The sequence below is a fragment of the Carassius auratus genome, chromosome 27, assembly GCF_003368295.1.
Source record: "Carassius auratus strain Wakin chromosome 27, ASM336829v1, whole genome shotgun sequence".
NCBI classification, from domain to species: Eukaryota; Metazoa; Chordata; class Actinopteri; order Cypriniformes; family Cyprinidae; genus Carassius; species Carassius auratus.
In genome coordinates, this window is record NC_039269.1 from 6,712,833 (window position 1) to 6,734,123 (window position 21,291).

At 37.6% G+C, this 21,291-nt stretch overlaps 1 protein-coding gene across 2 annotated transcripts; it reads right to left on the bottom strand.

The window, feature by feature from the left end:
- Positions 1-163: 163 nt before the first annotated feature.
- LOC113045250 (regulator of nonsense transcripts 1-like) lies at positions 164-20,110 on the bottom strand. Of its 2 annotated transcripts, none has more exons than XM_026205494.1 (24): positions 19,748-20,110; positions 18,623-18,759; positions 17,486-17,575; positions 17,234-17,401; positions 15,500-15,680; positions 15,256-15,417; positions 14,952-15,036; positions 14,600-14,698; positions 14,268-14,376; positions 12,185-12,344; positions 11,987-12,105; positions 11,067-11,231; positions 10,751-10,865; positions 10,309-10,452; positions 8,364-8,577; positions 8,115-8,232; positions 7,402-7,558; positions 7,059-7,201; positions 5,869-6,043; positions 5,571-5,652; positions 4,541-4,702; positions 3,664-3,887; positions 3,438-3,560; positions 164-2,452 (listed from the first exon to the last, which is right to left on the bottom strand). In XM_026205494.1, exons 1-23 carry the CDS (start codon positions 19,916-19,918, stop codon positions 3,441-3,443), a joined length of 3,300 nt encoding a protein of 1,099 aa, XP_026061279.1. In that variant the 5' UTR covers positions 19,919-20,110; the 3' UTR covers positions 164-2,452; positions 3,438-3,440. The 2 variants fall into 2 exon arrangements, with proteins under 2 accessions (XP_026061279.1, XP_026061277.1); XM_026205492.1 differs by having other exon boundaries at positions 14,949-15,036.
- Between the last annotated feature and the right edge of the window lie 1,181 nt (positions 20,111-21,291).

Below are 21,291 nucleotides of genomic sequence, written 5' to 3' on the forward strand. Positions count from 1 at the left end.
ATTGCAATTATAACTTTAAATAAATTTGTATTTTGTGGCGGAAACAAGCTTTCATTTACAATTCCAAAAATGTGCGCGCACACAAAAAGAAGGACAAAAAACCCCAATATCTAAGCTGCATTAAAGATCATACACAAGACGATGAAGAACAGAGAACGCCATCGGGTGAAAGAAAGCAACATTTATTCATAACATTAAGAAGTACATATTGTGGGGGTGAAAACTTTTCCACAAAACAAAATCCTGAATTATACTTCATAACCTGATGTTTTTCCAGTGTTCCTCTTCATTGCAAGTTAAAGCATATAAATGCATTGTACATTTCAGTCAAATTTGATGCAATTTTCGCAGCAGAACCTCTTTGTACTCGATAAAAACCAGAAAGCATCGCTGTGGATCACCTTGGCCTTGTTGAGGATGTTAGTATCTCATTGTCAACAGTCTGGCTGATGTCAAAACTGAGCACTGATATTTACAGTTTAAGTATGAAAGGTGAAAACTAAACTGTATACAGGAATTTCAGAGAAAGGAGTTCATACTAAAATGAGAGGTTAACATGAAAGTCGCAAAAACATTTCTGCGACCCCCGTTATGAACGAATCATGATTGTCTTGTTTGCAAAGGAAAAAAAAGAGAAAGCGAAGGATGTGAACTTAAAACGAATCGGTGCTCGATGCTATAAAATGCGAGTGGTGGGTAATATCAAGTGTGGAGTAACAGCAAAGGTATAAACACTCCAAAGTAAAAGTACAAAGTTGAGGCGACTGGTATCGGTCAGAACGGATGTTAAAAGCTGCCGTAAAACTCTGAATGGGTCCATCGAAACCAAATAAACTCGAGCAATTTCCACACTGAGAGAGGTTACGAGAACTTCGCGTAACAAATAAAACTGTGAGCTATTAAGAAGAGAGGGAAAAGCAAATAGAATGGGGGCAAAAAGCAAAACTACAATCTATAATAACACAAATAATAATGAAGGAGGGCATTCTGGAAACACACAAACACACACACACCTGTTGGCGGCGTAAAACCGCTCGCTCTCACTGACATCGTCATCATCATCATCATCATCACAACGCAAGAGTGCAAGACGAGCCTCTCACGGTCAGACACAAAAACAGCGAGTATCTCACCTGTCTGTGTTTTACTTGGGTGCGGCGATTTCCTTCCGCTTTCTTTGAGGCGCAACTAAAGCAATTCGGGCTTAATGATAATATTACTGCGTCCTGATTGGACAGAATAGCAGTGGGAGGGGCTTACTGTGATTGACATTCGTCTCACATCAAATCGAACAGCGTCACACGAGCAAGTTTCACCTGATTGGACAGAACAGCAGTGGGCGGGGCTTGCTGTGATTGACACATTTTTGTCTCAGATGATCGCGTTTCACCTGATCGTACAGTGGGAGGAGTTTGCTTTGATTGACACATCAAATCGAACAGACCCGGATGAACGAGTTTGATTTCCTGACCCACAGATCCCGGCTGGTTATGGATCGGTTTTCGAAGCCGCAAGCTGAAATAGAGCACTTGGGACAAAAAAAACGTTTTAAAACAGAGGAAAATAAGAAAGGATAGATCCGTCGGTCCCTCGGCAAAGAACTGAATACTAAAAAAAGGAAATTTTAAACATCCCAAAGCTATTTCTAGCCCGTATCACCTAGCAGAGAGCGGATGAGATGTGACATGCCCTCCGTTCGACGCGGCACGGACTTCAGACGGAAAACGTTCCTCAAAGTTGAATCGTCCTTCAGAGTGTCCTAGCACCTCGGGATGGAGACGAGAGGCGCTCCGAAAACAAAACACGAAGACTCTTGGCCGCAGGCGTCCGTTCTCTCAAAGATGTGCGCGGTGGTAGAACCTGAATGTCAGATGTCAACTTTAATGGGAACTCTATTTTCCTGAAAATCAGCTGCTTGGAAAGCGTTTGTAATTACTTTAAATACGTCACCCCCTCTCTCAGCTCGTGGAGACGACAGAGCAAGCGTGGCTTTTGCAGGTAGTTTTAAGAGAACTTCATCTTGGCTCCGTCTCTGTTGACAGGGCAAGGCCTGAGGCTGACGTCGGCAGCCAGGCGCGAGAGAGAGAGAGAGAGAGAGAGAGAGAGAGAGAGAGAGGATGCTGGGAAGGGTCCCTTGCGCTCCAGGAGCCTCCTCCATGCTGCGGATCGAAGATCTCGTGTTTGGTCTCCTCCTAACACTGCGTCTCCCCTCTCCTCCCCGTCCTCAACGAATGGTGGATGTGCAGTCCGCCACTCACACGATCTCGTTCGTCCTGTCCAGCTTTACTCCCTCCTGTGATTGGTTTGATTCTCTCCTGTTGCTCTCACACCATGGTGCTTCAGTTGTAACAGTGGTAAACGGGCATCCATGTTTGGTCTTTTTTTATATTTACCCATATTTAAAATGCTGATGAACTAAGCACAGCACAGGCCTAGCTCCTGTTCCAACAACCTGCGGACACACACGGAGGAACACGACAGCGTTAGCAATGTTTTCCATTCATAAACAGCTAGAGCAAAAGAGGAGCAGAATTAAAACACAAAGATGTTACTGTGAACCATAATTATCTGCTGTTTTTAAAACTGAACAAAACTAAACAAAATCCATGGAGAAAAGGGCAAAATTGCTCCTGTAGTCTACACTGAAGACATAGAGCGCCCTCTCGTGGCTGGAGACGGTAATGTTTTCTCTTGGTTCTAAATAAATGTGACTTATAGTCCAGATATGTTTTTTTCCTCGTCATGACGTATTTTTGGACTGATGCGACTTATACTCAGGTGCGACTTAAAATACGGTATACATAAAATAAATTTTAAAAATAACGTGCCGGAAAACTCAATGCATTTTGGGTATCGGCTCTTAGGCATCAATAAAACAGATGATTTAATGTATGATGAACAGTTCAAATAAGTAAGATTTTTTAATGTTTGAAAGAAGTCTTTGGACTGCATTTATTTGATAAAAAAAAAATCAGTAATATCATGAAATATTATTTAAACAATTTATTAACTTTTCAATTTGAATACATCGTAAAATATAATTTATTCCTGTGATGCACAGCTGATTTTTCAGCATCATTCCTCCAGTCTTCAGTGTCACATGATCTTCAGAAATCAGAATAATATACTGCTCAAGAAACATTTCTGATTACTATCAATGTAGAAACAGTTGTGCTGCACAATATTTTTGTAGAAAAATATATACAATATCTATGTGGAAACTGATAAACATTTTATTTTTCAGGATTCTTTGATGAGTAGAAAGTTCAAAAAAACATGATTTAGCTTTTGATGCATTCTTTTTAAGGTTACATTTGATGAATTTAATGCGCCCTTACATGTTAATTTCTTTTAAAAAAAATGCACATCTGACTCTGCATCTATGCTTTGTCTTTTAAGGTGTATGTGTGTGTGTGTGTGTGTGTGTGTCTTCTTACACTCTAGTACTGTGAGAGTCCCGTCACTCCTCCGTGTTGATAAGCCCGTTCTCCCTGGTAGGTGGAATCCTGGGAAAGCGCCACGTCCATCTGGGATTTGAACTCATCACCCAGGTAGCTATCCTGTTTCACACACACACACAAGACAAAAACAACATGTAAAACTACAGAGTTAACTAAACGAGGTCACACAGCCTCTTATAGAAGTGTGGTGATGTGAGATCACCTGAGAGAGCTCGGGCTGGGACAGTCCAGGCTGGCTCATCTGTGACGGCTGGCTCATGGTGATGTAGCCCTGGGTCAGTGGACCCTGAGAGAAGGGCTGGGACACTAGATCCTGACTGGCCTGGCTGCTTGACATGTTGGCCTGCCCGCTGCCGTGATTACCGGTGCCACGGTTCCTCTGACGACCTCCACGACCCCCGGTCTTACCTTTAGGAGCACCACGACCTGTAAACAGAGGGAGAACTGATTTATATAATATTCATGATTCAGTTCTGCTTCACCTCTCGTCACTGCATCCATAGCTTCTTTTTAGATCTCTCTAAAAGTAGCTAATGGGGCTGGGTGGTATTTCGAGTTATTACCATATATATATTCTTTATAAGCTTAGATCGATATACAGTAGTTTGAGACGTCAGTGAATGAACGATGAAGACGAAACAGAAACAGAAGCGCAATAATTCTGGCTGAAATATTTGTAGTTGGTCAATGTGATGCATGTAGAATTTTAAACTTACAAGTAAATGTATTTTTATGATGGCACTGCTTTTAATGTTTTAACATCGTAATGTTTCAATGTTAGAATAAAATGTGATTTTGACGCTTTTTTGCACATAATATATAGGCTTATATTGTTAAATTCACTTACTGTTTCGTTGGACAACATTGAGCGGTATGTAATAATATATATATATTTAATACGGATACATTTTTTTTTTTTTTTAAATCCAGATACAAAAATGAAAATACTGAGATATATACATTGCATGTTGCAAAATCGGCCAAAAAATAGAGAGATGAATTTTTGCCCATAGTAGCTAATGTCATTAAAAAGGCAATACAAAATACTAGTAACGCTAGTCCAGGTTTCTTGTTCTCACCGGCAGCGGGTCCGTTCACCTGTCCCAGGTACCCAGGCGGAGGCATGGGAGGCATCATCAGATTGAACGGGATGGGGATGTTCATGGAGCCCATGGGGTTCGGGCCGGTCCCGATCATGCCCACCTGGTCATGAGTCTGGAAGTACATATTAGACGGACGCCCTGTAAAGACACACAAGCAGTGACAAATTACATTTAGATTTATCCACAAATAAGCATTTCAAAAACACCTCATTATTAAACAACAGCGTTATTATCATTGATACATCATTAACATTTTTGAATTAGATATTTTAAGTTTTTATATTAATGTTAAAATTCTTATATAAAATAGTTATCTTTTATTTATTTTAGTTTAAAAATCTGTTTCATCCATGCATTTTTATTAATTAGTTTATTTAGATTTCAATATTAATTTAAAAATAAGTTCACGGTTTTCATATTTTATGTCAATTACTTTTTTTTTTACACTTTGAGTGACTTTATGGCTTCAGTTTTAGTAAACGTTAACAGAATAGCACTGGATTCTTTTGGTTGTTGATTAACAAGAAAAATACCAAATAACACTTTTTTTCTATAAATAAGCATTTTCTCGTCATTAAACAACAGGGTTATTTTATTATCACTAATATACTATTACAATTCTTGTTCATATTGTGAATTAAATATCTTTATTTTGTATATTAATGTTTTAAAAAAATTATGTAAAATACTTATATATTTTTTTCTCGTCCTTTGTATGTATTTTTGTTTAAAATTGTTTTTTAATTTTACATATATTCTATTTCAATTTTAGATTTTTTTTTTTTACTTCAAGTGATTTTATGGTTTCAGTTTTAGTTAACGTTAACAGAATAACACTGGATTATTTTGGTTGATGCTTAAACTAACCAAATCAAATGAGTTTGATCATGTTGATCAACAACAAAAATACAAATAAAAATTCTATTTGTAAATATGAAACTAAATTAGTACAAATCTACTGCAGCTGCACTGAGATGTAAGCAGTGGTATGTGATGGTTTTCTCACCAGTGCTGCTGCGATCATACACAGATCCAGGAATCATGGCCTCTCTCGCGTCATACATGGCAGTACTCATGAAACGAGCTCCCTGAAACACAATTTCCATTATTAGCAGAAATATTGTGTTATATACATGTGTTTTTCCCCCTTATTTGAAACTTCTTTGTTACCTTGATGGTGAATGTAGTGTTACAGATGCATGTTGTAATAAATGCATGTTGTAATTAATCAGATTTGCATGCACAGAAAACATGACTATTTCTGCACTAGAATTAACCCTGATTGGTGTGTGTGCGTTACTCACAGGGTTGATGGTGTTGACCAGCTTGCGTGGTTTGCTGAACTGCATGAGGCTCTCTCTCAGGTTGTTGAGCGGTCCTTCCACCAGAACCTTCTGCTCCTTGTAGTAGTTGAGCAGGTGGTTCCACAGAGGCTGCTTGGACAGAGCCTTAGGGTTGCCCACAATGATCACGCCATATCTGCACACACACACACACTTGAGCTATCAACCTACACATGTGCACAAATGCATAACATATACAATGCATATACAATGTTTCACAAAACTTCAAATTTCAACATTTCATTAAAAAATTTCTGCATTCCAAATTTAATGACCAAAGAGCATGTCTAAAAAAAACTGAATTCTTAAAAATGCTACAATCTATTGAAATTTTAGCACAAATATTGCCCTATGAAATGTGTCATCTAAGAAATTCTGTTGTCTATTTTACTTTTTCTGTGTTTTATATTTTACAATTATTATCAGAGACAATCAAATTAAATGTAAATTTAATACATTTTTTAAATTCAAATAAAGTGGAAATTAAATTTTATTTGTTGACAAAGTGCTGCGCACACACACACAAAAGTTTGCCGTATAAATTAAAACATGAATAAAAATTGTTTATTTCATATTTAATAAAATACGTTATTCTTTATTACTACTTAGCACACATGTAGTAGCACATATACTCTACAAAACATGCAATATAACAAAACAATAAAAAATACAATAGTCATACTTTCTTAAAATAAAACCAAACTTTTATTTTGGTGGTTTGTGGCGAAGACCTTTGAGTTTGTGTGTGTATCTAACCATAGTTTTTCTAATGAAATGGTGAAATGCTGGGGAAGTGACTCTCAGAGCAGCTCTGGAGAAGTTTGCGTGTTCATTTCCTCATTTTATTAAGGTGACAGACACTAAAAACACCACAAACACATCATGTGTGCTTCAGCGCGAGTAGTAGATGAAACCGAGACATGCAAAAACAGATCAAGTTTATAGCACTATTTTTATTTATTCTGCCAAAACTTGCCATATCCTGTGACATTCTGTTTTATAAAGCAAACTCCATTTTTATGACTGGAATCTGCAATTTTGTCTGTGTTAAACATTTTAGTTTAAATGCATCTCTGCCGTGCATGCAGACAGCTGAATGACACTGACTGTAACATGAGGTGTAATTTTTAATCTAAGTCTGCTATTGTTACCTGGCTCTGGTTAGTGCCACATTGAGACGTCGCGGGTCGTTCAGGAAGCCGATGCCCTGGTGCTCATTAGCTCTGACACAAGACAGGATGATGAAGTCCTTCTCTCTGCCCTGGAACGCATCCACGCTGGCGATCTCCACCTCCTGTAGACACACACACAGAGACACATCAATACATCACTGACACACTGGATGCCAAACAGCCATTAAGTACTACAGCAATAACAATCTCACAGCAAAATGCGCTTTTCTTGACACCCTAGAATGCCCCAGTGAGTGTCTAGAGTACACTTATGCAACAGAACGGCTGAAATCAGTCTATAGGTGTAGTCTGGACTCTGTACCTGGTATAGTTTGGTGTGCAGAGAGCCGCTGAACTGCATGTACTGCACCAGGTAAGAGCGCTGACCCTCGTAGGGTGTAATGATGCCGATCTGGTCGGGTTTGGCTCCAGCTTTCAGCAGACGGGTGGTGATCTTCTCCACATTAGACGCCTCGGTCCTGAACACACAGAAGATTTTATCACACCGGCATGTGTGAAAAACACTTTGCATGATGCTAATCTGCCATGATTGGTCTCATGTTCATTTCATCTGGCCTGTAATGAATGATGATGCAGCATTACCAGGAAAACAGCTATTTTTCCTGCTCTAAAAGCGCCACCTAGTGGCAAATAATGAATTTGCTTTTAAATTCAGACCACAGGAAAAGACTCATGTTGGAGGTCAACATTTCTGATTTCAGGCTGAATTACTGTAAAGTGATGGTGTTCTTTACTGTGGTTGAAAAATTACTTTCTAGGAATAATAACAATTAAAAAAAAAATTTAACAGGTCATTTTATGTGATGTATAGAGGCATACATCTAAAATCTTATATAACAACTGATATACACAGGAATACAGTAATTAGTTTTTTAACTACTCTGGCCCTGACTCCCAGAGACAGTGTGAAGCCAACCTATCAGATTGAGTCTTGCTGTTTTGAGAAAGTGTTATTGCGTGCACAATATGCATCAGATATGTGTGTTAAGAGTGGGATATGGTGTTCAAATGTACCTGTTGAGATAGGAGGTGCCAGAGCTTGCGATCTCCTCCTGGCCTTGAGTTACATAGAAAAACATGGGCTTATCGGGCTGAGGCCACTGGAAGTCAAAGCCTTTCTTGATGCGATCGGCTGGAGAACAGAACAGAACATCATCATGCGGCTACACAAAAATGTTGTCTCTATGATCTATACTGACGTAGTGCAATATCAACTACATAGAACTATATTCAAAAAAAATAATTAAACTTGAGAAGACGTACTGGCGGTGACCCCGTTCTGCAGAGAGCCCTCGTAGAAGATGTTTGAAGGGAAGGCGCTGAGGGCCGGGTGCATGCGGTACTGCACCTGCAGACGGATGGGTCTGATGCCCAGGACCACCAGCCTCTCAAACAGAGACTGAGACAGACCTGCTTTAGCTGCTTTCTTGCACATGACCACAGGACCCAGCTGACAGTGGTCACCCACCAGAATCAGCTGTCAGAGGGAGAAGACGGTACAGTTACTAAACAGAACATTTATACAAAAATCTGACTGTTCCAGAGTAAAAGTCACTTTTTTTAACACCTAAATACCGTATTTTCCGGACTATAAGTCGCACTCTTTTTCTTAGTTTGAATGGTCCTGCGACTTATAGTCAGGTGCGACTTATTTATCAAAATTAATTTGACATGAACCGTGAGAAATGAACCAAGAGAAAACATTACCGTCTCCAGCCGGCAGAGGGCGCTCTATACTGCTCAGTTCTCCTGTAGTCTACACTGAAAACACAGAGCGCCCTCTCGTGGCTGGAGACGGTAATGTTTTCTATTGGTTCTTGGTTCTAAATAAATGCGACTTATAGTCCAGTGCGACTTATATATGTTTTTTTCCTCGTCATGATGTATTTTTGGACTGATGCGACTTATACTCAGGTGCGACTTATTGTCCGAAAAATACGGTACTGCTGTATATACTTATGATGAAAAACTCAATATTCCTTCAATGTTGCAAAGTAGAGAAACTGTAGTTTAGATATATTTTTACTTGTTTGCAAGTCATTAACATTCTTTGTTTGTTTGTTTTTTAATGTAGAAAATACTGGTAGTAAATGTAAGGGTGAGTAAAAAACGTATTATTTCATTATTTCATCTCCACACTTTGAACTTTTATGCAGTTTGTGCTTGTAAGGAAAGAAATTAATGTAGAGTTTATTCAAATTCATTTCCTATGAGCTGGTTATTCGGTTAGCCTTGGTGTTTATGGTAAATGTTTTTTATAAGGAACACCATTACAGTGTATATCTATTTATACTTATTTTCATATTCATCCTTGTTTTGTATACAATTAAAACCAATGTTATTTACGATTTTTTTTTTAAATATCCTGAACTTTTCTTTTCTTTTAATTGTAGTTAAAGTGGTAGTAATTTAGTTGTTTTAGTCATTATTATTATTATTTTTTTACATTGTCAATTCGGGACAAAAACAGCACTCTTGTGATATCGGTTATCAAGACTTATACATCATCTGAAAGCTGAATAAATAAGCTTCACATTGATGTAAGGTTTGTTAGGAAAGACAAATATTTGGCAGAGACACAATTATTTGAAAATCTGGAATCTGAGGATGCAGAAACATCTAAATATTAAGAAAAAGCCTTAAAAGTTGTCCAAATGAATTCTTAGCAATGCATATTACTAATCAAAAAGTATGTTTTGATATATTTATGATAGGAAATTTACAAAATATCTTCATGGAACATGATCTTTACTTAATATCCTAATGATTTTTGGCATAAAAGAAAAAAAACGATAATTTTGACCATTGCTACAAATATACCCAAAGTGACTTATGACTGGTTTTGTGCTCCAGGATCACATTTCTCAACAATCAACTGTATGTAATGCAAGAGGCCAATGCATTAACTGTGCTTAAATATTTTAATCAAGTTATTTTTTTCACAACTACTTAAAGTTAACGTGTGAAACTGACAACCCAAATAATAACACATAATATTTGGAGTGAAACTAATACACATTTTATCATCAGTAATTTACATGATTTCAGATTGTATAAACAAAACATGACTTTTTTTCTCAACAATGCAATTTTGACCCAGTGTGACATGTATTCAAGTGACTTGTTTTCCAGAAACTGTGGTGTGTTTGGGTAATGTAAAGTATATGTGTGGTAACATTCACCGTGTGATAATTGGCCCGTCACATACCTGTTTGGCCCCGAGCACCACTGGCACCATGCACTCGGGCTCCGTGGCCTGTGTGCTCTCATCGATGAGGATGGAGCGAAACTGCATCTTAGCCAGGCGAGGGTCACCCGCACCCACACATGTGCAGCAGATCACATCTGCATTCTGAGGAACAGAGAGAGAGAATGATGTGTGCAGGCCTGTGCTACAGATGGGCTAATGGATCATGCATGCAAAGAAAAAAATTCAACTTTTTCATTGTGTGTGTGTGTGTGCATGTGCTAACTGCAGGGGAAAATGCACCACACAAAAACATTCCCCATTTCCTTTGCCAAAGAAAACTGCTTCAGCATTATTGTGCTCCACCGCCTGCAGCGTTTATATAAATAAACACACAGAAAATGCACTAGAAAAGCTTGACAATGCTGTGCAATTCCAGCATTTGGTGAAGTCAGACATGTACCATGAGCAGCTCTCTCTCAGCGGTTCGTTTGAGAGCTCGGTAGCGTTTCTCATCAGAAGACGACAGCTCGCCAGTTTCGTCCTTCAGCTGCTGCAGTTTCTGCAACTCTGGCATGCTGCAAAAAACACAGACACACATCAGTCCTCATGAGATCTCTGCCAAGCATTCGAAATGAAATAGACATTGCTGGATTAAGATAAAAAAATCTCAACCCTAAATCTGAGTGACAATTATAGGGATGCCAACCTCTGCACACCATTCATAACACAAACACAGAGGGTCAAACAGTGAGCATTAAGAACAGAAATGTCTGCACCTGTCCATGTTGCGGATCTGATTGTGCAGAGCCAGGAAAGACACCGGGGAATCGATGGCCTCACGACTCTTAGCGCACAGACGAACCACCTTCAGTCCCGTCTGATGGATCTTCTCTGTCAGCTGATCCACTGCGATGTTACTCGGAGCACAAACCAGAACCGGACTAAACAATAAAAACAGACACAATGCAAACACTCAGTTGATATTATACGGCCATATTTTTTCTAAAATCATTTTTATCTTTACATCTTCCTAGAATCCTTTTTTTCCTTTCTTTTTTTTATTTTTGGATTTTTTTTTATGGTAAAATTACATTTTACAACTCAAAAAGCATGTGTAACATGCATACAATATATTTTTTAAGTCTGTTTTTATTTTGATTTAATTCAGACATATCAAAACCACTGATAATCACACAAAGCCATAAAATATTAATTTAATTAATCTTATAAAATTTGATCAAATTAACATTTTGCTAAGCAAAGTGCTGCACAACAGCACTAGAAGGTTTATGCTTTAAATTAAAGCATGCAACAAAAACTTAAAGTAAGGGAAAAAATATATTATAGGTCATTTTAATGACACAATTTTTTCAACCTAATCTTAATCTCTTCATATTTAAATCGTAGTCTTTTCTGTTGTAATATTCACAGACACTAGTCAATATCACAAGTTAAGTGTACAACTTTTCTCTTGATTGATGCATTTAAAATTGACCAAATACTATGATATTCTGTGTTATACTGTTAATTAACATTGTGGAAATCATAGGAGTCTAACAATACAGAAATGTTAAAACGACATATGATTTTAAATTTTAAATATAGTAGCAAAGTAAATTAACTTTATTTCATGTTGAAATTGCAAAATGCATTGGAAATGTAAGTGGAAACACTGTTGCGAGGGAACAAGTCTCACCCATTGCCCTGTCTGGCCAGATGATAGACGATGGTGGCAGAGGTGACAGTCTTTCCGGTTCCTGGAGGCCCCTGGATCAGACTCAGGGGTCGCTGCAGCACCGTCTTCACAGCATAAACCTACATTGTTGCACAACACCTTGAGTCTCAGAAACCTGAAGAGCAAGGGCTGAATCGAAGGCTTTAGACAGCTCTCTACCTGTGAGTGGTTAAGATCTGGCAGGCCCTGCGCAGTGAAGCGTTTGGGCAGCTGGCATTTGATGATAACGTCCTCCACCTCGTGACCCAGCAGCTTGTGATAGATGTAGCCGGACACAGAGGTCTCGTCCACAGCAAACGTCTTCAGGGCGCTCTGCATGCTACAAAACACAAAGAAAAAGTTGAACTGTGTGTCCACCATAGATTATTAGACCGTCACAAAATTACAAATAATCAGGACTGGAGCTTTCAAGCTTTGAAAAAGTCGCAAAAGATTAATAAAAGTGTCACAGGAGGAGTCTGAGAGACTCATGCATTGAAATTAGAGTTGTTCCGATTCCGATACTAGTATCGGAAATATCTCCGATACCACAACAAATTCTGGCATCGGCATCGGCGAGTACATGAACCCATATACCGATCCGATACCATTTTCTTAAAAAAGACCTAGTTATGACCGCAAGCTTTGCCTAACCGCTGCACGGTTCTTCTTCGCTGCTCAAAATGCATTGAAAACACAGGAAGTTGTGCTGTGTTGCCACAAGCAACCCCTGTTTAGAGCAGCGAAGAAGAAATGAAAACGCGTTAGCAGCCCTTATCTATATATGACTGGATCACTCATCACATTCTAAACTGCCAAAAGACAGTGAAGCCGCTACTATATTATAGATCAGTGGTTAGCAGTATGTCTCTGTAGTACCGGTAGTTACAGACTCTCAAGTATATTCAGTACCGGCAGCTGCGTTCAGTCGCTTCCGTGTAAGTCAAAGCGCAGGGCTCCAGACAGTAGCCGAATATATACTAGTGTCTGTGAATATTAAACTGCAAAATACTATTTAAATATTACTCCCGCAAAATCTACATCTCTGTGGGTGACTGGCACAGATGCGCGAGAGCTCGCTGTTTTGTAGTCTCTGCTGTGTGTCATGAGGACACGAACGCATAAACCGTCACTTCATGAGAATTTACCGTTTCATTTGAGAATACTGTCATATCATAAACACAGACACTCAAAGATCTTCATGGCAGCCCATTAAAATAAATGTTTGGTTTACATGAGTAAATTGACAATATATAAAGCTACTGTTGTAGCCTACAGTAATAATAATACGTCTCTATAATAATAATAATTATGCCTAGATGGTTGCTTGTTTTTTACTTGTTTTGTTGTAAAGAGATTATCTGATTAATAGATCTTTTTTTTATATTCCTAGACTTATTTGTTGCAGTTTTTTTATACAGTTATATTGTAAAACTTAAATACCTTTTTTAGTTTGCGGTGTTAGATTTTTGGCTGCATATGCATATGCAAGTTCTTTTTTGCATATGAAAATAAATAATACTGTCAAATTCATGTTAGATAATAAAAATACTGTAATAAATACAGTAGTTCACCATGTATTTGTTCATGTTTTATTGAGGGATCTGTCTGAAGCACACCATAAAAAGAATTCTAGCAATTTACACAGGGCTAGTAGTATATACAGCTGTATATACAGATACACACCCAGGTATCGGATCAGTACTCGGTATCGGCCGATACCCTGAGCCCAGGTATCGGAATCGGTATCGGGAAGAGAAAAAGGGTATCGGAACATCTCTAATTGAAATACATACCCTGTGAAGTCTTAATGTGAAAAACAGAGTGAAGTTCATGTAGTTTGTTATGCAATTAAATCTTTTTAGACTCAGAAAGCTCAAGGTCTCCATTGATTGTAATTGCATGTTTAATTGCATAATTATATAGGGTAACTAAACCAAAAATAAAAACACATTTCTGCCACATGCAAAAAAAGGTTTACAGAAACAAAATGCATGCAACAAATTAATTGATTTCAGCTAGCTTCAGCATTTCTTTTTTTACATTTTTATTTAGTTTACCTTGATTTTTAGGGTGAATAAGATATATATATATTTTTTTTTATCCAATTTTATTTATTATTTTATTTAAGCTAGTTGACAAGACATTACATTTAAATGACTAAAAACTAATAATAAAACAAATAAAACCGGTATATAATTTAATGGACTATATATATGTAGTTTAATGGACTAGTGAAAGTGTAAGTGATAGTAGGACTAACCGGTCAAAAGATGTGGATTTCCAGACAAAGTCCACCTGGAAGTTATGTGTTACCTCCACAGGTGCACCAGCACTGCTGCGCAGCTCGATTGCGATTTCATCTCCATAATCTGAGAGGGTCTTGGTTAAAGGAATCTACTGATATAAACAGTGATTGCAAAACTCACGATGCATGTGCTCTGCAGAGGTTGCAATTATGTTGCTATGTAGTTACAAGGATGTTCTGGGTGGTTGCTTTTCAAGTCATTAATGCATGCCTTAGCACATTATCAAGAGAAAATAATAGCTGTCATTGTGTGACAACAGCGAGTTTGATCATTGCTGAAAGGATACTGTCCGGGACTTTGATGACGTGTCCGATCCCTTTCCACAGCGGAGCCATGTCTCCTTTATACCGCAGACAGATCTCGTCTCCTTGCATCAGTCGCATGTCTAATAAACATCAACCACACAGAGAAAACACAGTCAGAGAGACCACATCCTGTGGATTTATGCTCTTCTAACAATAATCGAGCTATATATCCATCACATACACAGTACAGCACCACAAACACACATGCACACACACGCGTGCGCACTAGGCTCCGTGCACACATCGATGAGGGATGCATGGGACACGTGTTAGGGATGGGATGGATATGAACCACTGGTAGACACAGAAGATGATGAAAGTAATTATTACCACCTGAATCCGTCTTGGGCAGAGTGAAATAAGCTATCCGCTTTTTATTCAGTCCCAAATCCCACCTCACTGTTATATTGTCTTGAGTCTGAATGAAAAAGACAGGAGACAAGCAAGCAGAATAAATATCACATGTTTTGACATTCACAGTCTAACATTACAATTTCCTGGTGAACAACAACACTAATGAAGAAAATGAATGCCCTCTGTTGCACTCCATAATTCAAGCAGAAAGTTAACCAAAGGTCTATTGCATCATCACTAGTTTAACCACAGGAATAACTGAAGAGCAGAATGGTTTTCATACTTGGGACTCTTTGAGTTTCTTGTCATAGTCAGCCTCTAGTTTGACCAGCGGCCCAAAGATGTTCTGGTACTGATAGGCATCTTCATATCGCAGCAGAACGTGCTGAGGTTCCTCGTCCACTCCAGGTTTCTCCAAATCTTCCAGGGTCGCCGTTGGGTTTTCCTGCAAACGTGACAGAGCGTCCAGTCATACAACAATATCATGCTGGAAACTGTGTTTGTGTGCATGAGAAAGTTCATGATACCTTCCAGAGCTCCTCGAGTTTATTGATCTGCTGTGCGGTGATCTGACGTGCCCTCAGCTGCTCCTGCTCGGACGGGATCTTCACCAGCCAGGACAGGAAGCAGCGGTCCTGGATGAGGGGCTGCCATTGAGAGCTGTCCCAATTAATGTCCTTCAGACTGCTCTGACTGGCACACGGCTGCCTGAACACACACACACACACACACCCATGAAACAGAGGCACTGCACACGCTTGATAAGCAATGGTGGACAGCTTCTGATAAAACCAGCACCAGATTAAAAAAATATATAAAAATATAGACTGTTGTGGTTTCAGAGCGTCGAGTGGTGTGATTACATTTTCACAAAACTTTTCAAATAACAAACATTTTTAAAAAAAATTATATATACAGTACAGACCAAAAGTTTGGAAACATGAGTAGTTTTACTGTTTTTGAAAGAAGTTTCTTCTGCTCATCAAGCCTGCATTTATTTGATCAAAAATACAGAAAAATACAGTAATATTGTGAATTATTATTACAATTTAAAATAATAGTTTTCTATTTGAATATACTTTAAAGAAATAATTTATTCCTGTGATGCAAAGCTGTATTTTCAGCATCATTCCTCCAGCTTCAGTGTCACATGTAACATCAGTCGATCACATGATCATTTAGAAATCATTCTAATATTCTGATTTATTATGAGTGTTGCAAACAGTTCTGCTGTCTAATATATTTGATCAATAAAAGGTTAAAAAGAACTGCATTTATTCAAAATAAAAAAAAATCTAATAATATATTTTCTTTACTATCACTTTTTATCAATTTAACACATCCTCGCTGAATAAAAGTATTGATTTTATTTTAAAAAAAAAAAAGGAAAAAAAATTACTGACCCCAAGTTACTGACCAGTAGTGTATATTGTTATTACAAAATATTTATATTTTAAAAACATAGCTTCTTTTTTTTTTTATACTAAAAAAAAAAAAAAAGGATTTCTGTATTTTTGATCAAATAAATGCAGGCTTGATGAGCAGAAGAAACTTCTTTAAAAAAACATTACAAATAGTAATGTTTCCAAACTATTGGTATGTACTGTATATTTATATACATATAAATTTTCAGATTGCAAAAGACACTTTATGATTTCATGGAGTACTATATGTAAATTGAAATAATATGTATGTACACCTATGACTGCTCGAATTAAATATAAAATAAAATTAATTCAGTCAACATGAGGTCAACTCCACACAAAAAAAAAATTGTGTTTGTATGCATTGATTTAATTTATGCATTTATTAAAATATTTATAAAATTTACATAAAACATTTATGCATTTATCTATGAATATGCAATCACAGACACATTAAAAGCAATTATGCTAGCACACGAGGTGCATAAAGTACAGACCTGGTTCCTTACACACCCACTCAACTTTATTACGTAAAATTGAAAATACATGGGACTTTCCCATGTCACATTTTCAGAAAGCATGTACCGTCACAAATGCAAAAGTGTCTAAAAGCTCCACATTATCAATCTTAAATAAATCTTGTAAATACATATTGTGTCATACATCCAGCATGATTTTTGTTGCTGTTACTAAAACCAATGACTAAACCTCACTTTAATTACTGATGCCTACAAGACATCAAATTAGATTTGGGTCAACCTAATCAAAATAAACTTTTTTTTTCCCAGAATTACTGAATCTGAGTTTGTGAGTCAGAATGAAAGGCAAATGTGTCACCTGCACAGAAGCACCACGACAGAGTCGGCTTTAGCCGGGATGAAGCCGAGCAGGAACACATTACGGCAGCCGCAGTTATAGCACTCCAGAACCGTCTCTCCCAGCGGCCCGTCCTTATGCAGCGTCACCTCCTTACATTTAGCCCTCACCAAGTGGTTCACAATATGACTGAAATATCAAATGTGACAAGAATAATCATTTTAAGTTTTAAAAATGCTCTGGTTAACCAAATGATTGGACTGGTGCACTCACCTGCCAGAGGTGTTTCCGCGGCCGTTGCAGAACCATTTCTTGCTGGTGTTGCAATAGACAACACATGCTGGATCATGGATGCCACAGTAGCTGCAAACACACAAAAACCAGCTCACAAAATGATAATACTTGCATACAATACCATTCGAAATTTCAGTATGATTTATTAAAGTTCCCTAGTCTTTTCTGCTAATCAAAGATTAACTTACTTGAACACAAATACGGTAAGTGCAGTAATATACTGAAATATTATTACAATTATCAAATAACGTCTTTCTATTTTAATAACGTCTTTCTATTGTAATTAATTCCTGTGTTGTTCTGCATCATTACTCCAGTCTTCAGTGCCACGTTATCTACAGAAATCATTGTAATATACTGCTCAAGAAACATTTCTGATTATTATCAATGTTGAAAACAGTTGTGCTGCTTCATATTTTAGTGGAAATCGCATTACATAACTTTTTAGGAATCTTTGATGAACAAATTTCAAAATATTTGCTATTTGATTATAATCAGATGAAATAGGAATTACAGATTATGAATATATAAAATAAAAATACAATTAAAACTGGGAAAGGTTATTGGTGAAAATAATGACAGAATTAAGTCTGAAAATATAAACTTCCCTTTACACAATCATATAAAAAGCTGCAGCTAATGCACAGTAACCAGATAAAACACAAAAGCTAACATAACAATTTAATAAAATAATAACCATTTAAACACATCTGCAAGTTATATTTATTACCAAACAAACGAAACCCCTCTAATCAAATATGCTCTTAAAAACAGTTGTAATTCAATAGTCATTCTGAAACACATAAACCTGTGACATAAACAATAAATAAATAAATTTATGCATTTAGCAGACGCTTTTATCTAAAGCGACTTACAGTGCATTCAGGCTATCAATTTTTACCTATCATAACACATGTTAAAAAACAAAAAAAGATGCATGTTATTATAACACCAAAATAGTTAAGAAATCTCTCACACAACCACTGCAACAGATCATTATAACTACCTTCAAACACAAAATTTGCATTTCAGAGAATCGTGCATTATTTTATTTCTCTCACAGCTACAGACACATGATAACAGCGCGAGAGATCAGGGCAGGTGTGTTATCCGTACCTGCAGGCGTGCACCGGCAAATCTTTAGTGTAGTAAGTATCTTCCTCATCCTCCTCAAAGTTCAGCTCAGCCAGAAGTTGGCTGGTCTTCACCACTGCATCGTCTCCGTTGGGCAGAACACCATCAGGCCCATTCACCTAAACGCAAAATATTTCACCTTAACACCACCGTTTTCAAACAAATCTCAAATTGTCCAAGCGTGAAACCAGGAGATTCAATCCAGTGCACATTCAACCCTCAAAACACACACATCTGCAACTTACACCAAACAGAAACGCAGTTAAATCAAGTAGAAACATACAAATGATTAACTGAAACAACTTACTCAGCTGCATATACTTCAAACAAAAAAGAAAACAGATGTTTTGAAAGCTTCTGCTAATGCACAGTAACCAGATAAAACATAAAAAGCTAAGAAAACAACAATTTAATAAAATAATTACAATTTAAACACATCTGCAAGTTATAATTATTACCATACAAACTAATCCCCTCTAATCAAATATGCGCCTAAAAAAAGTTGTAATTCAATAGTCATTCTGAAACACATAAACCTGTGCCATAAACAATATAACACGTGTTAAAAGTCAAATAAGATGTTATTATAACACCAAAATAGTTAAGAAATATCTCACACAGCACTGCAACACATCATTAATATAACATGAATATAGTAAACAAAGACACACCTGTCATCTGCAGCTAACTGTAATAAAACAACATCTCTGAGAATAAGCTGTTATGACATGCTGATAAGTATTATAAGAAAATAGTTTATTATCAACACAAGTGTAAGTTAGTTCATTCTGAAAGTACGCAAATACACCTGAGATCTGCAGCTAATCAACCAAAACAAGGTTTTTGACGTAACGTACTTCACCACAGATAGTAAAATAGGAGCTTTTATATGTAGTTTAGTTTATTAGCATATTAAACTTGTATTTGTACACTTCTGTAGTTCACAAAAGTCCCCCTGAAAACTCTCTCCCTCTCTCTTCTGGCGGCCTGCTCTGTCGTTGCTAACGCTAACGCGCGGCTAACGCCTGCTAGCTCGCCATATTTGGACTCAAACGCGTTGAAAGCCACCTGACATAACGCTTTATTCTGTGTTTTGTGTGTTTATACCTGGCTGTCGAGTTGACTCTGGGTGTGGCCCTGAGTTTGGGTCTGGCTGGGCAGCGTGAAGTCGGTGAACTCGAACTCGGAGCCCTGCGTGTCGGCCCCGAGCAGCTCCGCTTCCTCCGTGTCCAGGAAGGTGAGCGTCTGCGAGCTCGGCCCGTACGCCTCCACACTCATCTTTTCCTTGCTTCGCTGGCCGCCTTTATCGCAAGAGACACCGAGTAATCCCTCAGCGGTGCGGGGAAACGAGCGACAGACGTTTGTTTTGGTTCGAAGTGAAGAGAAGGAAACGGCGCGCGAGGAGCTCGTGCAGAAACGAAAGCAAACGATTCCGGAGAAGACTCGACTCCCACTCGAGCGCGGTGACGTCACGGGGCGAGCGGAAGCGCAACCGACGTAGAGGCGATGACGTCTACACGTTTGTTTTGTGACTATATTGCTGTCAAGGAAAGTAAAGACCATTAAAGAGCTTCTGTCAATTGTACATTGTTTACAAATAGAGGTTTAGCTCTTCTGAAATATTATATGAATCTTAGGAAAAACATTTGACCTCATATAAGCCGACTTTGGTTTAAAAGTCTACATAAAAACAATATGTGACCCTGGAGCACAAAAGAAGTCTTAAAGGGTTAGTTCATCGAAAAAATGAAACTTATGTAATTAATAACTCACCCTCATGTCGTTCCAAACCCGTAAGACATCCGTTCATCTTTGAGTCACAGTTTAAGATATTTTAGATTTAGTCCGAGAGCTCTCAGTCCCTCCATTGAAGCTGTGTGTACGGTCTACTGTCCATGTCCAGAAAGGTAAGAAAAACATCATCAAAGTAGTCCATGTGACATCAGAGGGACAGTTAGAATATTTTGAAGCATCGAAAATACATTTTGGTCCAAAAATAGCAAAAACTAAGACTTTATTCAGCATTGTCTTCTCTTCCGTGTCTATGTGAGAGAGAGTTCAAAACAAAGCAGTTTGTGATATCCGGTTCGCGAACGAATCATTCGATGTAACCGGATCTTTTTGAACCAGTTCACCAAATCGAACTGAATCATTTGCCTGACTGAACTGCTGTGAAGAGAGAGCTGAAGATGAACACCGAGCCGAACTGGACAAAAGATTGACTCGTTGCGATGCTAATGCAATGAAAAGCATAAAACTTTCGTCTAGTTATCTCATAATTTTGTATATTAAATTTGTATACTGTAATTACAATTTTAAGATAATTTATAAATCTTATTTACATTTTGATCTTTAATATAATGATGAATATTATAAATATAGATTAAAATTTATTAGAAATTTTACTTGTATAATTTCATTATGTGTGTGTGTGTGTTTAATTGGAATAAATAAACTTAAATAAGGCAGAAAAAATTTATTCAGAGCTACAATTTGTAAAAAAAAAAAAAAAAATATTGGCAAAAAAGGAAACACAACATAAGAGGAAGAACAACAGTGTCTACACAACTATGGAATGCATACATAATAATCACCACTGTAATAAATGCCAGAATGTTTAATACAATGGATCTATAGAAACAAAGAAAGTT

Excerpts from the sequence above, each read along its gene's own strand:
- LOC113045250 (XM_026205492.1), bottom strand. The coding sequence starts at position 19,918 with ATGAGTGTGGAGGCGTACGGGCCGAGCTCGCAGACGCTCACCTTCCTG. Across the intron at positions 17,402-17,485 it reads CGCGGAAACACCTCTGGCAG|TCATATTGTGAACCACTTGG; the intron begins GTGAGTGCACCA and ends TTGATATTTCAG. Across the intron at positions 12,106-12,184 it reads CAGATCTTAACCACTCACAG|GTTTATGCTGTGAAGACGGT; the intron begins GTAGAGAGCTGT and ends GCAACAATGTAG.